Source organism: Neomonachus schauinslandi, chromosome 6 (genome assembly GCF_002201575.2).
Source record: "Neomonachus schauinslandi chromosome 6, ASM220157v2, whole genome shotgun sequence".
Taxonomy (NCBI): domain Eukaryota; kingdom Metazoa; phylum Chordata; class Mammalia; order Carnivora; family Phocidae; genus Neomonachus; species Neomonachus schauinslandi.
This window is the reverse complement of record NC_058408.1, coordinates 60,716,280-60,729,289: the sequence shown is the minus strand read 5'-3', so window position 1 is coordinate 60,729,289 and position 13,010 is coordinate 60,716,280. Positions and strand designations below refer to the sequence as shown.

The 13,010-nt window shown below is 38.3% G+C and overlaps 1 protein-coding gene across 1 annotated transcript in view; it reads right to left on the bottom strand.

Moving 5' to 3' along the window:
* Nucleotides 1-13,010, bottom strand: part of WDR64 (WD repeat domain 64) — a 142,689-nt gene that overhangs the window by 20,265 nt on the left and 109,414 nt on the right. Inside the window, exons 16-21 of the mRNA XM_044916423.1 lie at nt 12,132-12,262; nt 9,281-9,382; nt 8,144-8,213; nt 6,895-6,931; nt 6,019-6,158; nt 4,252-4,357 (exon numbers count right to left, since the gene is read on the bottom strand). Of these exons, the coding sequence (XP_044772358.1) occupies nt 4,252-4,357; nt 6,019-6,158; nt 6,895-6,931; nt 8,144-8,213; nt 9,281-9,382; nt 12,132-12,262 (586 nt within the window). The remainder of the gene's footprint in view (nt 1-4,251; nt 4,358-6,018; nt 6,159-6,894; nt 6,932-8,143; nt 8,214-9,280; nt 9,383-12,131; nt 12,263-13,010) is intronic.

The following is a 13,010-nucleotide window of genomic DNA, read 5'->3' as shown; positions in this document are numbered from 1 at the left end:
AGGATAATAAAGAAATACTATGAATTCTATGCCCACAAATTTAATAACCCAAATGAAATGGACCATTTCCTTGAAAGACACAATCTGCCAAAACTCACACAAGAAGAAATAGGTAATCTGAATAGGCCTATATTATTAAAGAAATTAGAGTAATTAATAATATTCCCAAACAGGAGCCACTAGGTCAAAATGGGTTTAATGGTGAATCCAGCACACATTTAAGGAAGAAATCTTACCAATTCTCTACAAACTCTTCCAGAATATAGAAGCAAAAGGGAATATTTCTTAACTTATTCAATGAGGCCAGCACGTCTTAATACCAAAACCAGACAAAGATATTATAAGAAAATTATTAACCAATAGCTCTTAAGAACATATATGTAAAAACCCCCAACAAAATATTAACAAATTGAATCCAAGAGGTATTAGCTCAGGTCATGATCCTGGGATTGAGTCCTGAATTGGGCTTCATACTGAGCATGGAGCCTGCTTAAGATTCTCTCTCTCTCTCTGCCCCTACTCCCCCACCCCTTCTCGTGTTCTTTCTCTAAAAAAAAAAAAAAGAATTATATGCAATGGCCAACATTTAAAAATCAACTAATGTAATCCGTCACATCAATAGGCTAAAGAAGAAAAATCACATGATCACATCAATAGATACAGAAAAAGCAGTTGACAAAATTCAACACCAATTCATGATGAAAAAATCTCAATTTAGATATAAACTTTATATCTTTCCCATACAAACACACACAAAAACAAACAAACCTGCTCAAAACAACTGTAAGGGTAACATGTATAACTATAAAACTAGAAGAAAATCTAAATGAACTTAGGTTTGGCAATGACTTTTTAGATACAACACCAAAGTCACAATCCATGAGCAAAATCAATGATAAGCTGGACTTCATTAAAATTGAAAACACCCAGGGGCGCTTGGGTGGTTCCATCGGGTAAGCGTCCAACTCTTTATTTTAGCTCAGATCATGATCTCAGGGTCCTGGGATCAAACCCCGAGTCAGTCTCCTCCCTCAGTGGGGAGTTTGCTGGAGATTCTCTCTCTCTCTCTCTCTCTCTCTCTCTCTCTGTCTGCCCCCTCCTGCATGCTCTCTCTCTCAAATAAATAAATAAATCTTTAAAAAATTGAAAAGTCCTGCTCTGCCAAAGATACTGTCAAGAGAACAGAAAGACAAGCCACAGACTGGGAGAAAATATTTGTGAAAGGCATATCTGATAAAGGACTCTTATCCCAAATATACCAAGAACTCTTAAAGTCAACAATAAGAAAATAACCTGTTTAAAAAATGGGCAAAAGATCTGCACATATCCCTCACCAAGAAAATATATAGATGGCAAAAAAGTGTATGAAAAGATATTCCACATTTTATGTCATTAGAGAAATGCAAGTTAAAACTACAAGGAGATACCATTACAAGCCTTTTAGAATGGCCCAAATCCAGAACATCGAGAACACCAAATGCTAATGTGGATGTGGAGCAACAGGGACTCTCATTCATCTCTGGTGGGAATGCCAAATGGCACAGCTGTTTTGGAAGACAGTTTGGCAGTTTCTCACAAAATTAAACATACTCTTACTATATGATCCAGCGTTGTGCTCCTTGGTATTTACCCAAAGTCACTGAAAACTTTTTTCCACACAAAAACATATGCACAGCTGTTTATAGCAGCTTTATTTATTATTGCCAAAACTTAGAAGTAACCAAGATGTCCTTCAGTAGGTGAATGGATACATAAACTGTGGTATATCCAGACAATGGAATCTTATTCAGCACTAAAAAGAAATGAGATATCAAGCCATGAAGAGACATGGAGGAAACTTAAATGAGCATTTCTAAGTAAAAGAAGTCTGAAAAGGCTATATATTCTATGATTTCCAATATGACATTCTGTAAAAAGCAAAACTGTGGAGGCAATAAAAAGATCAATAATTGCCAGAAGTTAGGGAGGAGGGAAGGAAGAATAGGCAGGACAAAGGGGATTTTTATTGAAACTACTCTATATGGTATTATAATGGTGGATGCATGTCATCAGACATTTGTCAAAGCCCATAGAATACACAACTCCAAGAGTGAACCCTAGTGTGAACGATGCACTTTGGATGATAATGATGTGTCATTGTAGATTCATCAGTTGTAAGAAACGTACCACTCTGGTGCAGGATATTGAAAGTTGGGAAGGCCAGGGATGCCTGGGTGGTGCAGTCAGTTAAGCGTCCGACTCTTATTTTAGGCTCAGGTCTGATCTCAGGGTCCTGAGATTGAGCACCTCCATTGGGCTCCATGCTCAGCAGGGAGTCTGCTTGAGACTTTCTTTCCCTCTCCCTCTGCCCCAGCCTCCCTGCATGCACTCTCTCTCAAATAAATAAATAAATCTTAAAAAAAAAAAAAAGTGGGGGAGGCTTGTGTTGGAGAGTATGAGGGCAGGATGTATATGGAAACTCTCTGTAATTTCCACTGAATTTTTCTGTGAATTTAAAACTGATCTAAAAAAAATAAAGGCGATTTAACAACAAAAAAGCAACAACTAATGATGTCTGAGAATGCCTGATTTAAAACAGTGACTAAACAGCAATCCACATAGTTCTTTTAACATCTACCACAGCACAGAAAAAAGAAGCCTAAGGTCATAATCTAGAAGTCATCTTTAATTATAATATAGATGAAGCTGGATTGGATCCCAAACCTACCCCACTCTAGTTTTCTAGATCACAACAAAAAACACAAATCTCAAGAAGTAGAAGGGTTATATGATAGTAGAGTGTTCCTTATTAGTAACCTTAATAGAGGTGTGGTCTGAGAATTCTGTAGATAATTTCAAATTTTAGTTCTATGTATTTTGCTAGAAAAAACATACCCCATAGTATGTAAAGTTAGTGCAAAAATATGCAGGCAAATATTTTTAAAAAGGAATACAATTTGCTTGACCATAGATTTTTCTTCTGGGTGGCTGTAAACAGAAACGATGATAGAAACTATGGAGATGGATATATAAAAGAGGCCAAGAATAAGGATATCAGAGTATAATAGGACAGGTGGTAAGCAATAAAGCCAGATAAAATAAAGATAACTTTAAACAAATGTTGTAAGGCTACTGATAACACTGAATATAAATATAAAAAATATTTTCTGTAATCTCAAGAAGACTGAAATAATTGGTGTTGAGAACTGGTTTGTTGTGACTTTTGTAAAATAAGTTTTGAAATGAGAACCATGTTCTTTAAAGAGAGGATGTAAAATTTAAATATTAATGTAACAGCAGTATCTGGATGCAAATCTCAAGATTACGTTAGCAAATGATAAGGGAAGGAGTGGGTGTAGAACAAAAGGAAAGGTAAAGTGGGCCAAGCTTTTGTTTAACCGAAAAGATGCTGTTTCGGTCTAAATTCCAACAAATTGGTTGTTTTTCTTTTTTTAACTTAAAAGTAAATAGTAGAATTTAAAAATGCATGCACACACACACACACACATAATCTTTCAAAGTTGGGAGAGATGAAAAGAAAGAAAATTCAGGATTTATTCAAAAAATTAAAGAAAGTAAATAAAGCATTAAGAAAGAGAATTGCCGTGGCACCTGGGTAGCTCAGTCAGTTAAGCGTCCGACTCTTGGTTTCCGCTCAGGTCAAGATCTCAGGGTTGTGAGATCAAGCCCCACTTGGGGCTCTGCACTGAGCATGGAGCCTGCTTAAGATTCTCTCTTGTTCTCTTCCTCTCCCTCTGCCCCTCCCCATGCTCTCCCACTCTCTCTAAATAAATAAATAAATAAAATCTTTTTTAAAAAGAGAGAATTGTGTTACGAAAGGATTAAGACCAACTCTGAATTATAACAATTAATATGAAAGTCCCCTATTGAGAACAAATAATCCCTTTCCTAATTAATGCCATTACTCCCTTTAATAATGAAGATTAATGCGACATAACTCTTTCAAGATTAAAAATGAAAACTTTACATTCTTCCCAATATGTAGGGTGAGGGAATAGGTAGTCCTGTACCCCATTTAAAGATGGAAAAAAAATAGAATGTAGTGCTTTAAATAAGGAGCTGGGAATGGAATAGGTTCTCATGACATTCATTCATTGTTGTATTTATTCATCAAGCGATTCATAACACTCTCATGCTGAAGCATCCTTCTTTGTCTCTTGTCTCAATAAATGTCATGTATTGTCCTACTTCCATCTTTATGTCATGTAGGTGGTGGACATACCCGTGGCTGACTTCCTGAGTATGACTCACCCACATTCCCGGTCAGAAGTACCCTGGTGCACGAATCCGTATACAGCGACGTCAGAGAAATGGCAGAATGTTTGGTGAAAGGCAGCATATTTTTCAGCAGTTTTCCCTGAATAAAGTATGATAATAGATTCTATAAAATATTAATACTGGAGTTGAATTTCTCTATAAATAATCCATCTAAAAATTATCTCTACTACTAGAATATGATTCTATTCCTTGTAATAAAAACAAACTGAAACTATTTGTAGGGACTTACTTCCTTGAAATGAAATATTCCTAAAGATGTAACAACTATGAATTAAGAACAACAGACTCTGATTATTACAGGCCACTGCTGTACTTGGGAGTTTTTCTTACACTTCCTATTACCATTTCCATGCACTTCCTCAGACCTCTTTTTCAGGTACATGTTCTCCTTCTAAACAAACATTCCTGTAAGAGATTCAAATTCAGCAGATTGTTTTTCGGTGCCTAGGATAAGTCAGCACCAGGAAGGACTTCCACAGGCACTGTCTTAGAGAATAAACCTCCACACTTCTGAAGAAAGAATTTGCATCTGCTACTCGTTTCCTGAGATTTACTTGGATCTAATCTTTTTTCTATTTCTCTCTCCTATTTCGGCATTGCTCCAATACCTCAATACTCTCAGGGAAAGTTATTAATAGTTCATATTTTCAAGCCAAAGTTTTCCCACTGAGCACTAAGAGCTACAGATAGACTTGGGAGTTTTGTCCAGCAGAGATCTGTGCTGTTCTGTGATGTTTCCGATGTTTCAGGGATCATGACCTGAGCTGGGTCTCACAGTCTGCCATACAAAACAGTTGCTCTTTCCTGGGTTTCCCACTTGCCTAACGATTTCGTCGTCACCAAGTCTACTCAAGATCCTTCCTTCCATCATGTTTGTCTTCCTAATTTTAAACTCCACCATCCTCTGCTCTAAGTCATTTTAAATCTTCTGGTAAATAAAAGTTATTTTTTCCTTGTAAAATATTTAAGGACACACAGTACGATGTAATAACTTCTTCCAATAGCATGGATAACTAAAAATTTATAAATATTCAACATTTGAGGGTTCTTATATTCCTTTACTAGAATACATCATTAATATACTCTAATATTATTTACATATCCAATGAAATATTTAATGGCATGTAATCATAGCTCAATCTAAAGAACAGAGAGATTAGGGATGCCTGGCTGGCTCAGTCCGTAGAGCATGTGACTCTTGATCTTGGGGTTATAAGTTAGATCCCCACATTGGTTATAAAGATTATTTAAAAATAAAATCTTTTTTTTAAGATTTTATTTATTTATTTGACACAGAGAGAGAGACAGAGAGAGAGGGAGAGAGATAGGGAACACAAGCAGGGGGAGTGGGAGAGGGAGAAGCAAGCTTCCCACTGAGCAGAGAGCCCAATGTGGGGCTCGATCCCAGGACCCTGGGATCATGACCTGAGCTGAAGGCAGACGCTTAATGACTGAGGCACCCAGGTGCCCCTGAAAATAAAATCTTAAAAAAAAGAAAGGAAAAGATAGATTTGAAATAGTTAACTTAGCAGTTTTGACCTCTTGTGTTACAAAGTGGCCTACTGTGAAGTTTGAGTAGCACTTTCAGGGAGCAGGCTGCAAAACCAGCAATTTGGCTAGAAGGTTGAAAAATTCCAGAATTGGATGCTCTCTGGAACCTTAGAAGGCTAGGATTCATTCAGTACTACTTCTTATCTTTCTCATTCTCTGCTGCTCCAGGTAAACAATGGGCCCCATCACCTCCATAGTCCAAAAGCGAAGGTGTCCATCCTCATGAGCGGTGACAATGACAGGGGGCTGAGTATCAACTACATTGGTGCCCCCAGGTTGTTTTTTGTCCACCAGCTGTTGCTCTCCCACTGTGACATCAGTTTTCTCACCTACAGAAGAGTTAATGAGCTACCGTGGGTGTTTGCAATACTTGGAATTCCAAATTTTATAGAACATAAAAGAGGAGGCAGGTAGGAAAACAGCAAACCAACACATTCTTTTCCCTAGAACATGTTTTTCAACCCTAGCAAACTTCACTCAAGGCAGAGAACAAAAAAGCATTAACAAATAGAATCCCGGATCACTGGAAAAGCCTAAAAAGTTAATTTTTGACCCTATTACAAAAACCTCTGCCCTGTATTTAACAGCTGTAAGTCAATACACATCCACTGTAAGTCTTACACATCCAAAATGGCTTATGAATCTAGTGTAAGTTTTAGGAAAATGGGCAAAGACTAAGAAGCTCAGTAATGCATTGGATTTTTAAAAATCTAGAATTAGTATTTAAAAATGGAAATTCTGCCTCTTTGACTACAGAATCTTATACCTCAACATTTAGTCACAAAAAGAATATATGGTAGGGGCGCCTGGGTGGCTCAGTAGGTTAAGCGTCCAACTCTTGACTTTGGCTCAGGTCATGATGTCAGGGTCCTGGGATGGAGCCCTGCATTGGAGTCTGCTTGTCCCTCTCTCTCTGCTCCTCCCCCCCCCAACTTGTGCTCTCTCTCTCTCTCTAAAATAAATAAATAAAATCTATTTTAAAACAGAGAATATACTGTATTCTATAGCCTCAACTCCCTATTGCAAAGGAATTGTTACAAAGAAGAGAGGTGATTTCATACTGACCTTTAACCTCATTGTCATGTATGCTCTGCTTGCTTCCCTGAATTAAGGGAGAAGACGAGAAAGTATTTCTATGACATTGTAAGGAAATGGGATATACTGGGTAAGTAGATTTTTCGGGGAAACTCACATGCCTTTTTTTTTTAATTTTTAATAATTGGAGTATAGTTGACACACAATGCTACGTTGTTGCTTTAGTTCTAGGTGTACAACATGGCAACTAGGCAAGTCTTTACCTTATGCTACACTCACCACATCTGTCCCCATACAATGCCATTCCATACCATTTGACTATATTCTGTATGCTGTATCTTTTCTTCCTGTGACTTATTCATTCTACAACTGGAAGCCTGTCGCTCCCTCTCCCCTTCACCCATTTTGCCCATCCCCCACTCCCCCAGCAACCGCCAGTTTGTTCTCTGTCAAATTTACATTTCTAAGCATTAGTTTTAAAGTTATTTTTGAATTAATTCTTCTGAAAAAATGTATCGCAGAGATCGTCATGTTCACAAACAGGATATCTGCAATAACATTCTCCTGCTTCAGGTAGGGCATAATAATGAGAGTAATCACATGTGAAAGCAAGCCATGTTCTTGGTGTATGTGATCTCTAATTCTCCTAGCAGCCCTGAGAGTTAGGCTTTGTTATTCCCTTGTTACTGACAAAGAAACAGAAACTCAGAGATTAGGTGATGTCTCTAAAGCTAATCAGAAAATAAAAGAAGCACTTGGACTGAAGTGTAAGTCTGTCTGACTCTTACATCCTTGTACGTTTATTCTTTTCAGGAAACTAGTGGTTATAAAACAAGTTTTGCAGTAAAAAGTTTCCCTTAAACAAAATCCTACTAGAGATGTAATGTGTAAAATCTATAAAACTGGGACTGAGAACAGAGTTTGAAAACCAGGGCGTTAAAGGTGTGTTGTGAAATGTGTGTGATACTTTTTAGCCAAAGAGATTGCCTAGAATTGCTTTATTATTTCAGAAATGTAAAAGTAGTACATGTAATTTATTTTATTTGTGAGTATGTGTTGATTATTTGCAGATATGAAAGCCTTGAAAATATGGGAAATAAAAGATGATTATAGTTTAGACATTGTTTTTTAGGAAAACAAGTTTTTACATGCACATGTATACACAGAATTTTTCCACCTTGACCTTCTATCAAAGGAGGGGCTCAAATGGGACAAATCACTATTTTTTAATCAACACTGGGTGTAATGGGAAGATGTACTCTTTCTATTCCTTGCTTACCTTGTTACTCTGTGGACCTTTACTAGAATCACATTGAGACGAAGAGCACACGGAATCCTGACTCGATCTCCTACAAGAAGAGGGAGGAAGCCCAAGGAAGGAAAGTTAAGATATTCCATCACACCCGAAGTGTGCTCTTCTCTGCTTTAATTTCAGTAGGTTGTTTCTTTCAACATCTGTGCATACTGAGCCACTTCTTTAAGACACAAATCACACCTTATGTCTCATGTTACAATGTTCATCTGTCCGGTATTGGTAGATACTGTTGGGGAGCCTTGGTAATTAAGATTTATTGTTGCCTGGGTCTGGGAAATAACATTCTGCCCAGTCCCAAAGCTCAGGCTAGATTTAATCCTGGAAGCTGACATTTAAATGGCAGGAAGCGGGTTGGAGGCGGGCACGTGGGAAGCCTGGCTAACTTCTGCTCTTATGGTATCCAGTCCTGGCCTGGTCCGTCTCGGCAGTGCTCTGCTAGAACGGGCTGGAAAGTGGCTTAGGTTCTGGTGCAGGTGTCGATATGGAACAAGTGTTCAAAAATAGTCTCAATAAGGCAATTTCAAGTCAAGTGGTAGGGAAGGTGCTATATGCTGGCTCACTGCTGCTTTTGATTTCTTCCCAGAGATATGTTTACTATAACGTGTTGCCTGAAAATCAGAGTTTTCAAACATATCTAAAGAGGAAAAATAACTTTTCCTAAATATTTAATAAACAACGCCCTGCTGCCTCAGAAAGGGATGGAGACAGCTCAGTTTCAGTAGATGTCATATGACACCTGCTGCAGTGGATCTTTCACATTTGCCCAGCAAGTTCTTCCTTCTGCTTCATGTCAGTGCTCATAGAATTAGATTTTGGCCACAGTGTGGTCAAGTGAGCATTTTCTATCTCTTCTGCTGGTGTAGAAATTGTTGTGAGGCTGAGGTGGTAAGGGAAATTAGGACACCCCACAGCAAATCAGATCCCTGGGGACCACCCACTTACAAAAGACAACAACAGGGAAGAAAGCTTAAGCCAAGTAGTGCACCCAACTTATGTCTTCCCTCAGTTGTACCTTCCTTAGTTCTGGGATAAATAGAACTCTTTTTACATCGCCCACATACATCCCAGACAGTATTTCTTGATCAGTAAGTACTGAGTTACCTTGCACATTCAGGGGATCGAAAGAGGAACAGTATGTTGTTAATTCTAAAGCGTTTGGGATCCAAATCAGGATCCACAGTGAAGCAATCTTCAGGTCTGTACCTGGAAGTAAACACACATTCACATAATAAACACAAGGTAGGCAACTTACATTACTTATATCATACATCCCATGCAGAGCTAATCAACTCCTGCAACATTGATACTATCAAACATGAAGAGAAAACCCAAAGGTATAGAGTTGGAACCTATCTTCCTGATGAAGCCCTGTGTAACAACATGACCATTCAGTGTTTAAAAGTCTTTTAATCCAAAATGAAATAAAATAAAAATAAATAAATAAATAAATAAATAAATGCTTTTTGTCCAATTAGCTGGTCTAGTCAGCCTAATTATAGGTCAGAATGGGCTTATATATAGCCTCCTCAAAGTTTCAGAAAGTTTAAAGAATAGAATTTTACTCTTTGAGTAAGTCAAGTGACAAATTTGAATAAAACAGGGCTACTAACCTCAAGGAGCTTAAAATTGAGTGAAGAAGACAAGCTGGTAAGTCAGTGATTATACAATTCTAGTTGCTCATCTCCCATTGACCCAGCTTCCAACGAACCATACACCGTTCTGGGCTGGTTCCTGGGAGCACAGTGATAGTCCCTAAACCACCTAGACTGGTACTTCATGTTGGCTCCTAAAGTCACACTTAACATTTTTTACTGAAAATAGATCTTGTAGCAGAACGTTCCTTTTCTTTAGTGGAAATTGCGTCTGCTAATTTGGACTGATAAGTGATGGAGGAAGCTCCTGGGGAGTGAAGCAAGCTCTGAAGAAGGGCCTGTGAGCTTGAGGACGTGTGGAGCTCAAACTTTTTGGATACTTCTGTTGTGTGGATGAGCCACATGGTTAGTAATCAGCAAGAACAAATTTCCAGTTTGGACCCAAAAAATGCATGAGGCTTTGAACAGGAAGAGAAAAGCTATTTCTCCTGACTGGTGAAGGGATCTTAGGCAAATTTGAGGTAGAGGTAGGGATGGCTTCCACCATCAATATGGAAACCACCTTCAACTTTAGAGCCTATTCAAGCTGGGCCCAAATTACATTAGACAGTTCTGTACTAAATTGTATATTTTGCAAAATGCTAAGGAGATTTGTATAATCATCTTCGCATGGGAAGGGAATACAATGTATGGCTCACTATACTGTTATTTTTCTCTGACTGGGTGTTGGGTTTGCATGCATCTCTTGGCAAAATGCCTAGCCCTTCAACAAGGAGCATCTCTTCCTTCAAGTTGGGAACATCCTCAGGGGAGCTTCCCTCTTTATGCTGTGGCAGCATGACTGCTTTAATAAGAGGGTAAAGAACTGATAAGTGCATATTGATATTGATCAAGTGACAAGTATACCGTCATAAGAAAGCCCAAGGGCAAGTGTTGAAAGGGACGAATGGAAGGAGGACAAGAATTCTAGGGGGAGTTCCGAAGAGAACATGGGGCTGAGGCACAGAAGGAGGGGTCTGCAGAAAAAGCTAATTCAACTAAAGGTCCAAAGGAGAATCAATCCAGAGTCCGAAGAAGAAAGGAGTATGTCCTCTCAAAAGTTGGTTAAAAGTAATGACTCAGACTTAGACTGGGAAGGGGCGTGGAGTCCAGGTGGACCAGGAGTACATAAGGCACTGTAAGTCAAGAGGCAGAGATGTCTTCTGCATTTTCCTCTTTTCCCTTGTCCTTTCTGACTCTCTTCTCCCTTTTTATACCTCTTTCCTTTCTCTGAATGCTTAGATAGACTTGATTTTATTTTTATTCATTCATTAAAGTTCTTGACCATCTTGTACCTCAAAGTACAATATTACAAATTCCCCTTGACATAGGATGTTCATAAAAGGTCCTTGCTTATAACCCAATTAGACAATTGCAGAGAGCTTATTATTTATGACCCATCCATAGCAAAAAATACAATGCTATATTATTTCCTTTACAACCAATAGTAAGAACATTTAGAAATGGTTAGCAGGGGGGCACTTGGGCGACTCAGTCAGTTAAGCATTAGACCCTTGATTTCATCTCAGATCATGATCTCAGGATTGTGAGACCGAGCCCCAAGTCCGGTTCCAAGCTCAGTGGGGAGTCTGCTTGAGATTCTCTCTCCCCTCTCTCTCTGCCCCTCCCCCACTTCATGTGTGCGTGCACTCTCTCTCTCTCTCTAAAAAAAAAAAAAAGAAAGAAAAAAAGGGATATCAGAGAATGGGTAAAGCTTTTGGCCATGGGTACAGGGCAAATTTAATTGGTTGATATTGATTTATTTAATTGCATATGCACTGAACATGTTGCGGTGGTGAATAAAAAGTAAAACCCACCTAGAATGCCACTTACCATTTGACTTTGGTGACTGAATAGATGGTGGTGTCATTGGGAATACAGGAAGAGGAGATACATGGGGGAGGGGTAGACTGGGACAAAGTTTTGGGCTTTAAGGGTGTTATTGGTGACCCAGATGGTAACTGCCAGATATGTGTATTTAAAGCTCTAGGGAGATTAGTTTTTAAAGCATGTATTTTAACTTTTTGTTGAGGGTATACATTTGGACAAGATCCCACATGAAAGCATGTGCTAGAGTGAGAAGAGTGAAAGTCCAAGCACTTGGGAATATGAATACTTAAGGTTTATCTTATTCATATTATCCTGGGATTTGGACATGCAGAACAAATCTCATGAATGCAACTTCCAGAAAAGTCTCTCTTGAGAGTTATCACCACTGGTATGTCACTGTTATTTATTGCTTTTTAAAAAAAGTATTGAATATTACTTTGGCTCTATTGTAGTACAACTTTTAAATTGTTTAAGAAAAAGATGTGACTTACAGTTCTTTGACAGTAGAGTTTACAAAATTCCATAAGATAATCACACCATTTAAGGTTCCAGCAGCTATCAAATTATATCCTTCTACTTGCAATAAATCAATGCAGTTCACTTCCATACTGATGGCAGAACTCTGAAGAAGGAAGGAAACAGACTCATGGACCATCATGAACACAGTATCTAACCATAGGACAAATGTTATTGTGTATACTTTATTAGTCTATCATTAAAACCAAATGTCATATTATGATTTTTTTGTTACTTAAAATTACTATTACTAATTACTATGAAATTTAGTAAAATAGAGTTAGTTTTGCATTAAAGATTTTTAACTTGTTGAATTCATTAAAATAACAAAATATACTCTTCCATCTACTTGGCTCCTTCCTCTCAGCCTTGACTTATTCTTTCTTGACCAACCAACCGTGAGATCACCTTGCCATCCTTCTATTCCATTTAAAATTCTTGAAAATCTTCTGCATTGGCTGATTCTCCTTATTGACCTCCTTTTCACTCACCATTTGGCTTCTGCTCCATAGTACACAATGAAAACCCTTTCTTTAAGATTCATTTATTTGAGAGAGAGAGAGAGTGAGAGCACACGAGCAGAGGGAGGGGCAGAGGGAGAGGGAGAGAGAGAATCTCAAGCAGACTCCTGCTGAGTGCAAAGCCTGAGGCTGGGCTTGATCCCAGGATCCTGAGCTGAAATCAAGAGTCCGACACCCAACCACCCAGGTGCCCCTGTGAAAACTTTTTCTATTTATCACTAAGCACTTTCTTCCTTCCTTTCCTTCCTCCCTTCCTTTCCTTTCCTTTTCTTTCTTTCTCTTTCTCTCTTTCTTTCTTTCTTTCTTTCTTTCTTTCTTTCTTTCTTTCTTTCT